This window comes from Mixophyes fleayi, chromosome 9 (genome assembly GCF_038048845.1).
Source record: "Mixophyes fleayi isolate aMixFle1 chromosome 9, aMixFle1.hap1, whole genome shotgun sequence".
NCBI lineage: Eukaryota > Metazoa > Chordata > Amphibia > Anura > Limnodynastidae > Mixophyes > Mixophyes fleayi.
Genome location: NC_134410.1, coordinates 55,594,069 through 55,607,998, shown reverse-complemented (window position 1 = coordinate 55,607,998; position 13,930 = coordinate 55,594,069). Strand labels below are relative to the sequence as shown.

At 39.0% G+C, this 13,930-nt stretch overlaps 1 protein-coding gene across 2 annotated transcripts in view; it reads right to left on the bottom strand.

Moving 5' to 3' along the window:
• TENM1 (teneurin transmembrane protein 1) overlaps positions 1-13,930 on the bottom strand; it is a 476,767-nt gene that overhangs the window by 21,523 nt on the left and 441,314 nt on the right. For both annotated transcript variants that reach the window (XM_075184364.1, XM_075184365.1), the window contains 2 exons: positions 6,677-6,849; positions 1,354-1,589 (listed from right to left, as the gene is read on the bottom strand). In XM_075184364.1, the coding sequence (XP_075040465.1) occupies positions 1,354-1,589; positions 6,677-6,849 (409 nt within the window). The remainder of the gene's footprint in view (positions 1-1,353; positions 1,590-6,676; positions 6,850-13,930) is intronic.

The following is a 13,930-nucleotide window of genomic DNA, read 5'->3' as shown; positions in this document are numbered from 1 at the left end:
GAATTATTACATCTAAAATGCAGAAACTCTATGCTGAATTCATAAAGATGCATAAGTATTTAATTTTAAAAGGGTCAAAAATACGGAGACAGGGGATCGAGTTTGATGGCATTGATTTATGACTTCATACCTGAGTCATAATTCATAGTCAAATGCCTAGGGAGGGGAATTTATCTAATCTGCCACTTTTGTGTGTAGTGCTTGGAATTTGAAGCAATCTGATGTTAATGTCTGTTGCTTTCACTTCATATTGCTGCTGAAGCTTCAGTTCCACTATATCTGTCATAAGCAGTTTAATCAAGTTGACGCTTATGTGTGCTTTATTCAAAACAACAATTATGCTGGTATCACCTCACTGGAAATTAAAACATTTACCTTAAGCAAGTACAGGAGGCATAAATTAAACAATTAATTGGAGTTTTAAAACACATAAATCAGCGATGACCTTATGTTCTGAATGTCAAAATAATAAAAATGCATTTTTTCAATCTACATAAGTACGCAGTATACTCATAATTGTATAATTATGTGCAAAATCCACATCATTTACTTAGAGTACTGAATCTCTATAGGTCCCTTGACACCACTGCTTCTGCATCCCTGAATTATGCACTGCCCACTAATGACCTCCTCTGTAATTCCATCTTCAGTCGTCCTAATTTTGTGTTAAATTGCAGCCCCTGGCAATATATTGAAAGTCAATTATGTTATTTAGTAAGCCAAAGCTTAATGCCCTAAATGTATCTGCAGCTTAAATACCTGTACCAACAATGTTATCTTGTTTTAAACTGACATTATAATGACTCATTAAACAAACCTACATGTTTTTTTTAGTTTATCAATTGGGCTGAGTAAAATAAGTTTATTGTCATTGCTGAGATTTATTATGAAGCGTCGTTTTGACCAATTGACACTTTTCCATAGGAATTTATGATAATACAGGCTTGGTAACATTCACTCCCTGTTTTGAAATATAAGTGTACTATAAGTCCCTGAGTAGTTCCATGGCCACAAACAAGCACTGTCATTTGGCCAAATATCTCCTCTGTGACATCTAAGAAGTTTATATTTCATAGCTAGGGAACAATATCCAATATATTTCACTTTTTGTTTCATTCAAGCAAGCAGCGTGTAATAAGCGAAGACATGAATAAATATGGTGCTGTATGCTTATCAAAGGGTAGTTTCCCTTTAAGCTCTCAAAGTCAATTCACAAAGTGAAACCACTGGATGATTTCTGCTTTGCAATTACAGTACATGAATCAAATTGGTTCTTCCCACACAGCAAGAACGTACCAGAAGCATTGTAATTTATTACAGGAAGGTAGTGACATGACAGAGAAAAAGCCTTACCCTTAAGCGTCTTTCAAAAGAGGAGATATTGCCTTTGTGCTGCTCCTTACGTTGGCGCCACTCAATAAGACTTGGACTGTGCTCCCCAGGTAGCGAGATATTACATTTACCCAGAGTTGGACTGACCACTCCTGCTAGTATGTGGGGCTCTGCATTAAGGCTGATTTCCATTCCACTGGCAAAGGTGACTCGTAGAGAGCCATCAGGGTTAACGCGATAGGTGTTAAGTGTGCTTTCTGCCAATAGATAAGGAGAATATCATTAGATATTGATTGTGTAACACATTATGTTACTATTCCTGTTTTGCAAAAGGTTATCTATACTCAGACAATTTATTTTATTTTTTAGTCACACAGCTCTGCATAAACATTGGGCCTATTCACACGGATAAATCTGCTTATTGTTACTGGACTGATATTATACTACAATTAATCTAATGCAATCCATGTTACAGATAGAGCACATTTAATCAAAACAGAAAGTTGCCAGTTGCACAATCCTCCAAGCACATTCAAGTTCAGCACTGTCGCACACTGCGTGGTAGTGGGCAGACCAATAGGGCAACCATCTATATGTGTGCCAACATCCTCTTTAGAATCTTGTAATATTTGAACCTAATTAATTGTCAGGGCAGTCCTCAAAAATTTGTGATGTATATAGGTAGCAGGTGTCCACAGTAAATGCTTTTTGCTATAGTTAAAGACGAATGGCATTAAACACAAAGTGAATTGTAGTTAATTTGTTTGTAGGGCTGTTAAATAGTTTAAGAAATCTATTTATCTATTTCCACCTTGAGTCCTGGAACTGGTCCTGCTCTTGTAAATAATGCCTTATGTGAATGTAGTGGAATCATTTCTGCATTTCAGAACTTAGGGCCTGATTCATTAAGGATCTTAAATGAAGAGGTATCTTATTTCAGTCTCCCGGACAAAACCATGTTACATTGCAAGGGGTGCAAACTAGTTTTCTGTTTTTCACATAAGTTAAATACTGCCTGTTTTTTCATGTAGCACACAAATACTTGATAGCTTATTTGTACACTGAAATTTAAAGGTGATATTTGTGTGCTACATGAAAAAACAGTCAGTATTTAACTTATGTGCAAAACAGAAAACTAGTTTGCACCCCTTGCAATGTAAAATGGTTTTGTCCGGGAGACTGAAATAAGATACCTCTTCATTGAAGATGCTTAATGAATCAGGCCCTTATACATTAGTAGCATTTTATGTTGGGCCGAAACTACAGTGACTGCAGGCACTGTGAGGCCAGGAGAGGGGGGCCTGGAAATCCTGGGTGGCCCCCATTCAGACACATTCTCAGTCCATGGATGCTCAATTGAGAATAGAGCAGAGGGCTGGGGAGTTAAGATGGCATTGCCGGGTTTTGCTATGGGGCCCTGCAGTGCATTCGTTCACCCCTGCCCATAAGTGCACTTTTGTTCCATTATTTAATGACTGTTAATTAGAACAAACAAGTATGTTAGCAGATAAGGCTACAGCGCTTCAAAATTGATGCTGTGGTAAATTACCTCTCAGTGAGGTCTGCAGCTAAGTGCTGAGCATTGCTCAAGATTCACACTTGACATCTCTACTCTTCACGCTATTATGGTGTGCACCTGTTGCATACTTTGCAGCCAATTAAGTCTTACATGTTTATACTTAGTTGAAAAGAATTATAGGATTATTTCCTTCAGCTTTATAAGACACACTGATATATTTTGTTGTTAAGACCTTTGTGTTAACGAAGGGTAATAAATGTTTTCAGTTTACACTTCTTGCTTCCAGTCTCTAATTACTAGATTTATTTTTAAATACCACACAAGATGACAGAATTGATGATTACAATTCAAATGCAATACCATGTCTTATACACTTCTAGAGGTATATTTACTAAACTGCGGGTTTGATAAAATGGAGATGTTCGCTAGAGCAACCAATCAGATTCTAGTTATTATTTGTTTAGTATGTTCTACAAAATGATAGCTAGAATCTGATTGGTTGCTATAGGCAACATCTCCACTTTTCAAGCTCACCAGAAACTCATAGCTTGATAAATTTACCCCCTAGACTGGTAAAGACAGTACATTGAAAATAATCCTATACTTTAAACCTATCAAACCCAATTTTCCCAAAACATCCTCATTTTTGGCAGCCAAACTGTTGCCAGTCAGAAAAGGGATGTGGCATCACTAGAGGCTGACATGGATGAGTAGATTTTGATTGGTTTGAGCAGATCAGAGGCGTGTATAGGGGACTTGCGCTCTTTAATATTTTTCCCATAAAGTGTCACTATATTCTAGAATACTATACTGTGGTCAGGGCCGGATTAAGGGAATGGAGGCCCCTGGGCTAAGGGGGCCTCCATTCCCCCGTGAGGGGCCCCCCGTGATCCGAGCTGCCCGCGCCCTCCCCCCCCTGTGATCCGAGCTGCCCGCACCCCCCACCATGATCCTAGCTGCCCGCGCCCCCACTTCCCCCCCCCCCTGGCACTTACCTCCTTCTCCGGCGCGCTGTATGCTCTTTACTGAGGAGATCTCGTGAGAGTGAGACTCACAAGATCTCCTCAGTAAGGAGACTACAGGGCGCCGGGGAAGTACTGCAGTGAAAGTGCTCAGCAGCACTGATTGGGCTGGGGGGCGCTTCTGCCCCGACCGATCAATACTGCTGCTGAGCATTTTCAAGGGCCCCCTGGATGCCATAGGCCCCTGGGCTGTAGCCCAGTTAGCCCTATGGTTAATCCGGCCCTGACTGTGGTAAGTGTAACCGATTGGGAAACATCTTCACTTTCTATGCAATATTAGAAAAGTGATATATCTAAGGAGTAGCTGATAAATACAAACCTATGTTATAATGTGTTTCCCAACACTTTCAATAGCTAAAGAGGAAATCTGTATAGATTATGACCAACTTTAGTTTGCGTGCTCTATACGTAGATATAGAACGCTACAGAGGCTATGCATTGCACCAACCAGCATAAAATACTTAACCACTTGATGACTGGAGGATTTTCACTGGGGAAGAGCAACATTTTAAGTGCCAGTTACTAGTGATGGCGGTGGCGGTGGCGGTGACATGCAAGAACGTGTGCTTGCAGTCTGGAGCAACGGTAAAAATGCATTTTATGTACAGTAGACATTTATAACATCCTAATAAATGTATTTATGAATCTTTTTTTTATGTTTTGACATTAATGACTAATCAATTAATGTCACCTCTTAATATTTTTTTTTTCTGTGTGTTCTTTTGGGACTTTATATTTCACATATGTACTGCACGTATCCTGCAGTGTATTGTATGTTAGAGCAGAGTGGACCTAGATCAGTATTAATCCACAGACGTATCTTTACATCTGCACCTTGTTGTATACGGACGTGCATATGTCAGATTTACGTGCATTTAAAAAAAAACCGCACAGTATGTTTGTTTTGTTTGATTTAATGAATTGGAACAGCATTCTGTGGAACTGTAATGCACATACAATTCCTGGGCAAGTTCACCAGCGGGGACATGAAGGCAGTTGCGTACCTGGGTGGGTGGAGTTTAACTGGGCAGTGCATAAGCTCATGTGGGTGACCCCTTGTGAATAGAGGAGTTTGCGTAGGGACCCGAGAAGAAAGATGTGTGGTACCGGGTCCCCAGCAAGAATGGGAGGGGGGGGGGGTGCAAGGACAGCAGTTTATAAACAATTAGTTGGGTCAGGACCACCAAAGTTACAGATACACCAGAGAGAGTTACCCATAGTTAGGGCTGCCCCCAACATGTTGGACGCATGTGTGTGGTGGCTATGACGAGGGTCAGTGTAAGGAAATAGAGGAGAGCCCCATAACTACAACCCTAGAGAAAGAGACCAGAAAGGGGGACCCACGCCTTCAGGGGTACCTCACAGACACAAAGTAATTAACACCACAGGAGAGAAATGGCATGAAGAACATGGAGAGTCCCTTGTACCTATTGCTCTAATAGAGATAGGCCATTGGAAAGTGTTCCCATACTAAGAGGATGGGGGGGACTACATTGCATGGCATGTCCAGTCAGACTACCCCTGAGAAGTGCTCCTATAAAGAGGTGGAGCCGCTGTATAGAGGCAGTGCAGCTAAACTGAGGTGCTGAGAGTGAAAAGCCTCAGGAGAAGTAGGAGCGTACAACCTGAAGCTGAGAAACCTGTCTCATGCGGCTGTGAAACTACTGCCCCCAGCAGCAGCAGCTGTTCTGTAACCCGATGGTGATTGATTATAATTGATATCTGCTAAGAGACTGTGTGCAAGTATGAGGAGTTAATATGTCTTTATCCTCTGCTTATTGTGCTGGAGGAGATGGCGAATTGTAAGTCTATGTTATTTTAACCATTATGATGATTGTGCTGGAGGAAGAGGAGCAGTAATAAAGTTTTATTACATTTGAACTACACCAGTGTCCACTCCATGTGTTAAACACCTATAAAATTGGGGAGGCTCTGATCTCACTTGCCCGTACACACCAGCTAGTTGGGCAAAGGACTGCATATGGAATCATCGCATGAACTTTGCACCTCTGAGAAACTGCCAAGCAAACACTTGATTCATGTAACATTTTGCTTCAAATGTTCTCATCCCCTAATGTTGCTCCTTCATGACCAAACCAAATTTGAAATTTTTCGGTTTGTCAGTATTCTATCCAAACAATTTTTGGACTGTTTATATTTCTTGGACAGATAGGGCTTTCTTTGACAGCAAATTGTGATATAGCATTATCTTACTTATGAACATTACCTAGGGGTAAGCAGACAAAAGTAGGAAAATAAGTTTTCCATGTTCCCATAGTTAATAGTTTTGAGTATATCTGTATCACATATGTGTAGTTTATTCAAGGTTTAATTTAGTTCTGGGGCTCAAAAACAAAAGTACTCTTTAATTGTAAATGATTCCCACTCACCTGTTCTATGCTGCGTTTATATACAGGTGCTTTGCACATTGTAAGAAGAAAGAAGGCTGGGGGTGCAAATATATGCTATTTTTATACAATATACATTCGTTGTGACATCTATACATTACTCCATAAGTGTGTGGCAACCATGCGAAATATATTGGTCATGCAGAAAGGATTAACACAGTCTTGATTGGTTAGAAAAGGAGATATATAGATGTTATTTATGTTTTCTTTTACTTGTTTGGTGCAGGAGGGACTTAACCTTTTCATTCCTTACAATGTTAGATCTCTTCCAATATTACTTTAATTCTAGCTAACAAGAACTAAACCTAACTAAAAACTAAAATCCCGACCTCTGATAAGGTGACAAGCTCTTCACTTGTTAAAACTGACTGCTTTTGTCACTTTGCTCACAGTACCTTGCTTTAAAGCGTAGACAATGCTTGTTGCAGATATATTAGTGGTCGTGATAACATTTTCTTTGTTTGAAGTGTCTAGCTCGACCCGAGTGGATTTTTCCATATCGCTGTAGAAACTGCTGACTTCTCCGGTTGGAAAGGTTGCATTTGTTAAATGGCCTTCAAGGTCATACCTTAAAATAGTACAAGAAAACACACAAATGTCATTAGCTTTCTAAAAGTGACCACGGTCTCATTTCCATCCATTTATTCATTTATATATTTTTATTATTTTTCTGACTATAGCCCAAATCACAATGACCAAGCCTTTAGATATTCATGATTTTACATCAATAACACTGGTTTTATAAATGAGTTACTGTATAGTGCAGATTTAATGGGGTAGATATAAAGTTGTTTATTTACAAATATCATAGCTTAAATATATTAGTTCTCACTTTAAACCTGAAACAATAAAACCAGACAGCTGTTTATATTAGGCATAGTTTGCCCATATATAACAATGACATTATCTCTTGCAGGGTTTACCAGTCAGTATTATGGGCATGTAAAACAAGACCCCCTTACATACATCAAACCATACAAGTGGGCAGCGGGGTTGCTGAGATTCCCTCTAGAGTTACATTGCTTGGATCAGAAATGAAATTGCACCAACCACTCATGTGATGTCATACAGATGGAAAGTGAACATCATAAACTTGCCCTAAAATGATATTTATCTCTTGTTTATGAATTGTAATAACATTTTATTTGTAGCACATGTAGGGGGAATTCAATTTGGCTGCGTTCAACGTGGTAATACATTGTCAATAGTGCGCATAATTACCGTTAATACGGTAATTTTAACCCTGAGTTTTGCTCATGTCTCCCTGAGCCGTAAGCAAAAACCAGCATTAAAGATTACCATACTAACAGTTATTATGTGCACTATTGCTGTAGTAACGGTAATAGTGCACAGACCGCTTTACTTTCGGCAGTAACACGCCCAATTGAATATGCCTCGTAGCATTTTACTTTTCTGTTTTTGCATATTCTCCCATGCATGGGTATCTGCAATAAACTAATATGAGATGATAATATTATTTTTAGTGCAGAATCTTTTGAAATGTACTTACTTAGGCCATTTTTTTCAAATTAGGTTCCTTGCACCTTTACAAAGCACACTGTATGCAGATGTGTTCTGAAAAATCATGTAATTTCCAGTGGTGTAATGTGAATGCCGCACAGAGCAAAATGCACTATCTGGTAGGGTTGCGACTATCAAAAATTGTGGATTAATACAGATCATTCCTATACAGATTTAATTGATGTTACAATGTTTTAGGGCTCCATAGCTGAGAGGAATTGTAGTCCTAGCCTTACTTTGAGTTAGCACCTTTTCCATATAATGCATTTTTGTTACACAAATCACATATCTTCCTGTTCTTTGAAACACAGTTCATAGAAAGGTCTCAATGACTGGCATTTGCTATAGCTACTCTAACAAAGAAAGTTACCTACCATTGTATCTCATATTGAATACCAGTACATTAGCTATAGAATGTTTTTAATGCATTGCTGTTTAAAGGAGAAAAAAATTTTGGCAGGTGTAAATATAGGTTGCTGGATTAGTTGAATAGATACTGTTGCGATTCTTCAAGTGTACCACTAGAGAGCACTGTTTAACCACAAAAGACAGTATAATCTTGTTCAACCACTACAGATGGAAAACTTTGTTCATTTTACACTGTGGAGACAATATTATTAGTGATCTGGTGGGAAACCAAAGTGAAGTTGTATTTTAATAAGTTAAAGTAAAAAATATAGGAGTGAAGTATTTCCTAACATATGATGGTGTAGCAATACTGTTGAGCAGTGATATATGTGTGGTGTGTAATACACAGAAATGACAGTCAGTTTAGATGACTATGATGCATAGTACACACATGTACACACATCCAGTACATAGGACCATTGAGTACCTATGACATATTACAATATATACTGTAGGTAATCATAGATGCTTTTATTTGTTTTTTTTCTTTTTTTAATGTCTTAAGTACAACTATTCTTAGTATGATATATATCAATAAGAAAACCTTAGCTTTTCCCTGTATTTTAGTAGGGAAATCATACTTCTGTTAGGGTAAATCATCGATAATTAAAGGATGGGGTAGAATCAGCGCTCCCTATGTAGTGGTGTGTAGTAGCTGCCACTCAGGAAGGGGATGGGGATAAGGATAGCAGGTAAGGGGACAAGGGGAAACTCAAAGGATAAAGGGTGGTTCAACCCTGTTTAACAATGCAAATGGTGGTTCCCTGGGCGCTTATGAGTAGAAAAGCATCATCATAATAATAAATGACCATTTATTAATATACCATAAATACGAGTTGCAACTCAAAATGTGAACAAAAGTGGTAAATGACATAACCATTTTGGTTTATTTGTATGTCATTTACCACTTTTGTTCACATTTTGAGTTGCAACTCGTATTTATGGTATATTAATAAATGGTCATTTATTATTATGATGATGCTTTTCTACTCATAAGCGCCCAGGGAACCACCATTTGCATCGATAATTAACACCTCCAAAATTTTACTTTTTGGTGTGACTTTTCATTTTAGTAACCAATTGTCCTGTCTCTTTTTTTCTCTTCTTTTCCTTTTATCTGTAAGATCTGTGTAGATAGATTCAAACCCTTTAGCAAGATCATAAGAAGGCTCTCTGCTAGTAAGTGTCCCTTAATGGTTTAGATGATCTCTGGTCTTTGGACGTAACATTTAAGCAAATCTGTAAAGGGAAAAACAAAACAACAACAAATCCCCCCCCCCCTCCCCACCCTCCCCAAAAAAAGTGTATCCTCATGTTGCATGGGTTTATTATTGGCATTAAAGGCACATTAGTAGGTTGATTTCTTCCTTATTAAATTGGCCTTGGCACGCCTGTGATAATGACACTAGATTATAAACTCCACTGGGAGCAAGAAATGATATTCCTGTATAAAGTTATGTGATTACACAGTGCCATGGAATATGTTGGTGCTAAATAAATAAAAGATGATTATAAAGCTATAAGTTTATCATTTACAAAACTGCAATATGCATCTGTGCAGCTAAAATGCCATTTTGTGGTATTCACCAATTTTTGCATGATTTTGCCTGTTTACGTGACTAAGCATTTGGTTTATTGTGTCAAGATAGCAATGACTGTGGGGATACAATTCTTTGTTCTTTCTGATGGATGAAATTGGGCAGATTGGAAGGTTTCTTGCTCAATGTGGGCTAGGCAAAGAAAAACTGTTATCTAACTTTAATGTAACCAGGGCCGTTTTTCCCATTGGGCACAATGGGCAGGTGCCCGGGAGCCCTGCAGCCCAGGGGGGCCCGTGGGAGGCAGCAAAAAAACCCAAAAAACCTGAAAAAAAAAGAAGACAATACTTACCTTGCGGTCAGCTGGCGATCCGGCTCCCTCCCTAATCTCCTCCTCCATCGCGCTCCGCAATGGATGACGGGCGGGTGTGATGACGTCACACCCGACATGCACTGTGAGCGCCGCACGGAGGAGGAGACCAGGGAGGGAGCCGGATCGCCAGCTGACCACAAGGTAAGTATTGTCTTGTTTTTTTTTCAGGTTTTTTGTCTTTTTTTGCTGCCTCCCACGGGCCCCCCTGGGCTGCAGGGCCCCCGGGCACCTGCCCATTGTGCCCAATGGGAAAGACGGCCCATATATATATAATCATATATATATATATATATATATATATATATATATATATATATATATATATGCATATATAGGGGCCCCGGTGCACTGCTTTGCCCGGGGGCCCAAAATGTTGTTAAGAGGGCCCTGAATGTAACCATATGGCTTGTGTGCTGCAGGGGCATTTTTTAATGGGCAATAATGACTCGGAGGCTGATGGATCAAGTTATAATTGTAGAACAGGTATGTTGAGTCGGACCCATTTAAGCTGATTGTCGCTATCAGTTCGCAACTTACACTAGTGATTGAGCACCTGCAAGTTTCCGTCTCCTGAAAGGAGCATAGCCATCATCTCAGTCTCAGTCTACATAAGTCACATTTGCTCCAACACGCTCCGTCTTCCCCTGTTCCTCCTCTTCTATCGAAAGAGGCCTCAAGCAGCCATAATCGCAAGATGCGACTGAGTCTACATATGACCGCAACTGTAACTAGTGCTTTGTGGGCATGTGCAGAAATAAGAAACCATATTATACGCAGGAAGCTACTTGTGTTCATGAGTCCCTTAGTGTGTAGTTACTCAAAATGCCTAGAACTAAATATGGCCCTGGCTAACAATAAACATATGTTGACAATTCTCTAATTTTAATAATGAATTTCCAGTTACAACACTCTTTTTGACTTGCCTTCAATATCTTAACAAAATACATATGCTGGATTTCTATGTAATGAGTTTAAGGGGCTTATTTATTAAGCAATTTTTCCATCCCCGAAAATGGCCGTTTTCGGGGATCCAGCGCAAATCTAAGTAGAGTTGAAATTTATGAACAATGCATTGCTGCATTTATGTTTGTTTTCCAGTGTAGTCCTCCAAAAAAGTGTATCGGGACTGCTCCCTAAAGTTCCAAAAATGCAAATTTTTCGGAACTTCTTCATGTTAATGTACGCTAGCCTGAGCTGTATGTGAAACTTTTCATCTATGTTCAGCTCTGCTCCGAAAAACAGAGCTGCACAGCACAGGTGTGGAGAGATCATGATGCCTCCCTATCACATGACTCACGTGCTGCTATACAAGGACAGGGTTCCCTGAGTGCATGCCCGATATTTTCGGTTGGCACATGCGCACATGGATTTGAAGGAGGATGCAATCATCGCAAATTTCAATGCACTGAAGAGGGAAAGGGTAAGTTTTTTACTTCAAAGGAACAGTAGTTTTTCGTGACTGCTGTTCCTATTGAAGTATTTTCATAAATGTGAACGATAGTTCAATCCTTATCTATGTGATGAGGATGGAAAACTATCTTTCATATTTTGCGGTGGGCAATAAATAGGGCCCAAAGACACTTCTGAAATTAATCAAGGCGTTTATCTAGTAAGTAAAATTTTAAAATTCCAGGAATACATCATAGCTCCCAATATTTCAAATTGCTGTTTAAAATCATACGAAGTTCACTTGTGTTCTTGTGTAAACACTGTGGTAGATAAACAAGCACCACTTAACATAAAACAAGGCTTATGCAACAAAGGAACAAACAAGAACAAAATACTACAACATAATGTAGTACTGAAGTTGGAAGTACAGAATTGAGAGCCATCTCTTACCTACAATAGTCCTCGATATTTCTGTTCTAATGTTGCCATGGCAATCTTGCAAGACAAATAACCTTGCATAATATTTTTCTTGTCTCCTGCGGTTGCTCCCTCAATTCTCTTATTCTCCTGCGATGGTTATGTTTCTAAGACCATCTGGAACTCCTTGTTTAAAGTACTTATGTTCCATAAAAAGATGTTAAAGTAGGCCATTTTACTATTATGTCAGCTATAGCTCAATAGTACAGAAATCTATTTTTTCCTTTGTGTATGTCTGTGCGTGTGTGTATATATATATATATATATATATATATATATATATATATATTTATCTATCTGGATAGATAGATAGATAGATAGATAGATAGATAGATAGATAGATATACACACACATACACACGAGATATGACAGAGTAAAATATGAGAAAGTGAGGGTAAATTCCAAGAATGTTTATTTCATATTATGTGACTGTGTGCATCATATATTTCGGTCATGTAAGGTCACCTTATTAAATGCTATACCTTTAAATCAGCATTTACGGTGACATGCATTCTCAAGATAGAAAGTATGCTGGGAAAAGATTACAGTTCAGTATCCCACAGAGGTTATGTGGATATAGTTATTTGGAGACAGATCCTCCAGTCATTTCAGTAGTGACTATGTTCTATGATCCAGTGCCATTAAGATCCTGGTTCCAGGCTGTAGTGTGCTCTTCTTGCTGAGAGCTGTGGGCTGAGGAAACAGCAAACGTTCTTGTTGCTGGAGAGAGTCTACGATTCTGGGCTGCATGTTGGTATAACACTCCCAGGGATCGAAGGTCAGGGCATGGTGTCTATTTGGTGGTTTGAACTGCGGCACTTTGTTTTTGGTGTGCTTGTGAAATAGAGCTTGGATTCTGGGTTTTGGTATTAAAAGCTCTGCAGGAGTTTACCGCTATTAGCAGCAAGTGTGACTTGCTTTATTATACTGGGTTTACACACTTGCTGCTGTGTACGCCGCATGAAGGAGAATGTGTTTATATTGAAGGATTGAAGGCTTAGCAATAGTGGGCTCAAAGTCTGCCCTTTTAGTTTTCTAGCCCGTGCAGCAGGATTGAGCCACGTGTTTTAAGATTTTATATCTCAGCTCTGTGAACCACAGAAGGGTATATATACAAAGTATGTCTGCTAGGACATCCCACCCCCCAAGTCATATTGTTTTTAAAAATCAAGGGCAGTATTGGTTTAGCAGTGAAAGGGGAATTGTATCTGGCTGAAACTTTTCATAAGCCAGATAAGGGTGTTTAAAAGATTGATTTCTTCCTTTTGGCCTGAAAACTTACTAACAGCCATCATGTGATATAAAGGTTGGGGTTGACAATATCTACACCTAGCCTGGGGAAAGGAAGCGCTTTATGCTGGAATGTGTGGGTTTATTCTCAGGGGTGTATGTGTAATTAGACAACCTGAGTCGGCTGTTTCAGGCAGCAAGCGTTTATAGCAGCAAAAGTACAATTTTTTTATCCTGTAAAATTTGTTGATAGATGCAATAAAGATTTGTCTTTTACATTGTATACTATTTATATACAAATGTCTATAGCAGTTGTTCGGGGTGAGAAATATCAATTGCCAGCTCAGGCAGTAGAATGACTAGGCTCACCTCTGTTTCTGCTGTCAATAAATGAGAATAAATGACATGCATAAACTAAAGAATGTTTGTTTTTGTGGTCTAATAAAGCACAGTTTGAGGATATTTTCTATATAATGAGTGCAGGTCAGGATTACCGGTTTCCATGTGACTGTGAGTTCTCCCTTACACACAGCAACAGTTTCCCTTGCTGTATGTGAAACAGCCAAGCCATTTACCAGATACTTTGAATAAACAGACAAGAACTCCAGGTGGTATATTTAATAAACTGCAAATTTAAAAAAGTAGAGATGTTGTCTATAGCAACCAATCAGATTCTAGTTATCATTTATTTAGTACATTCTACAAAATGATA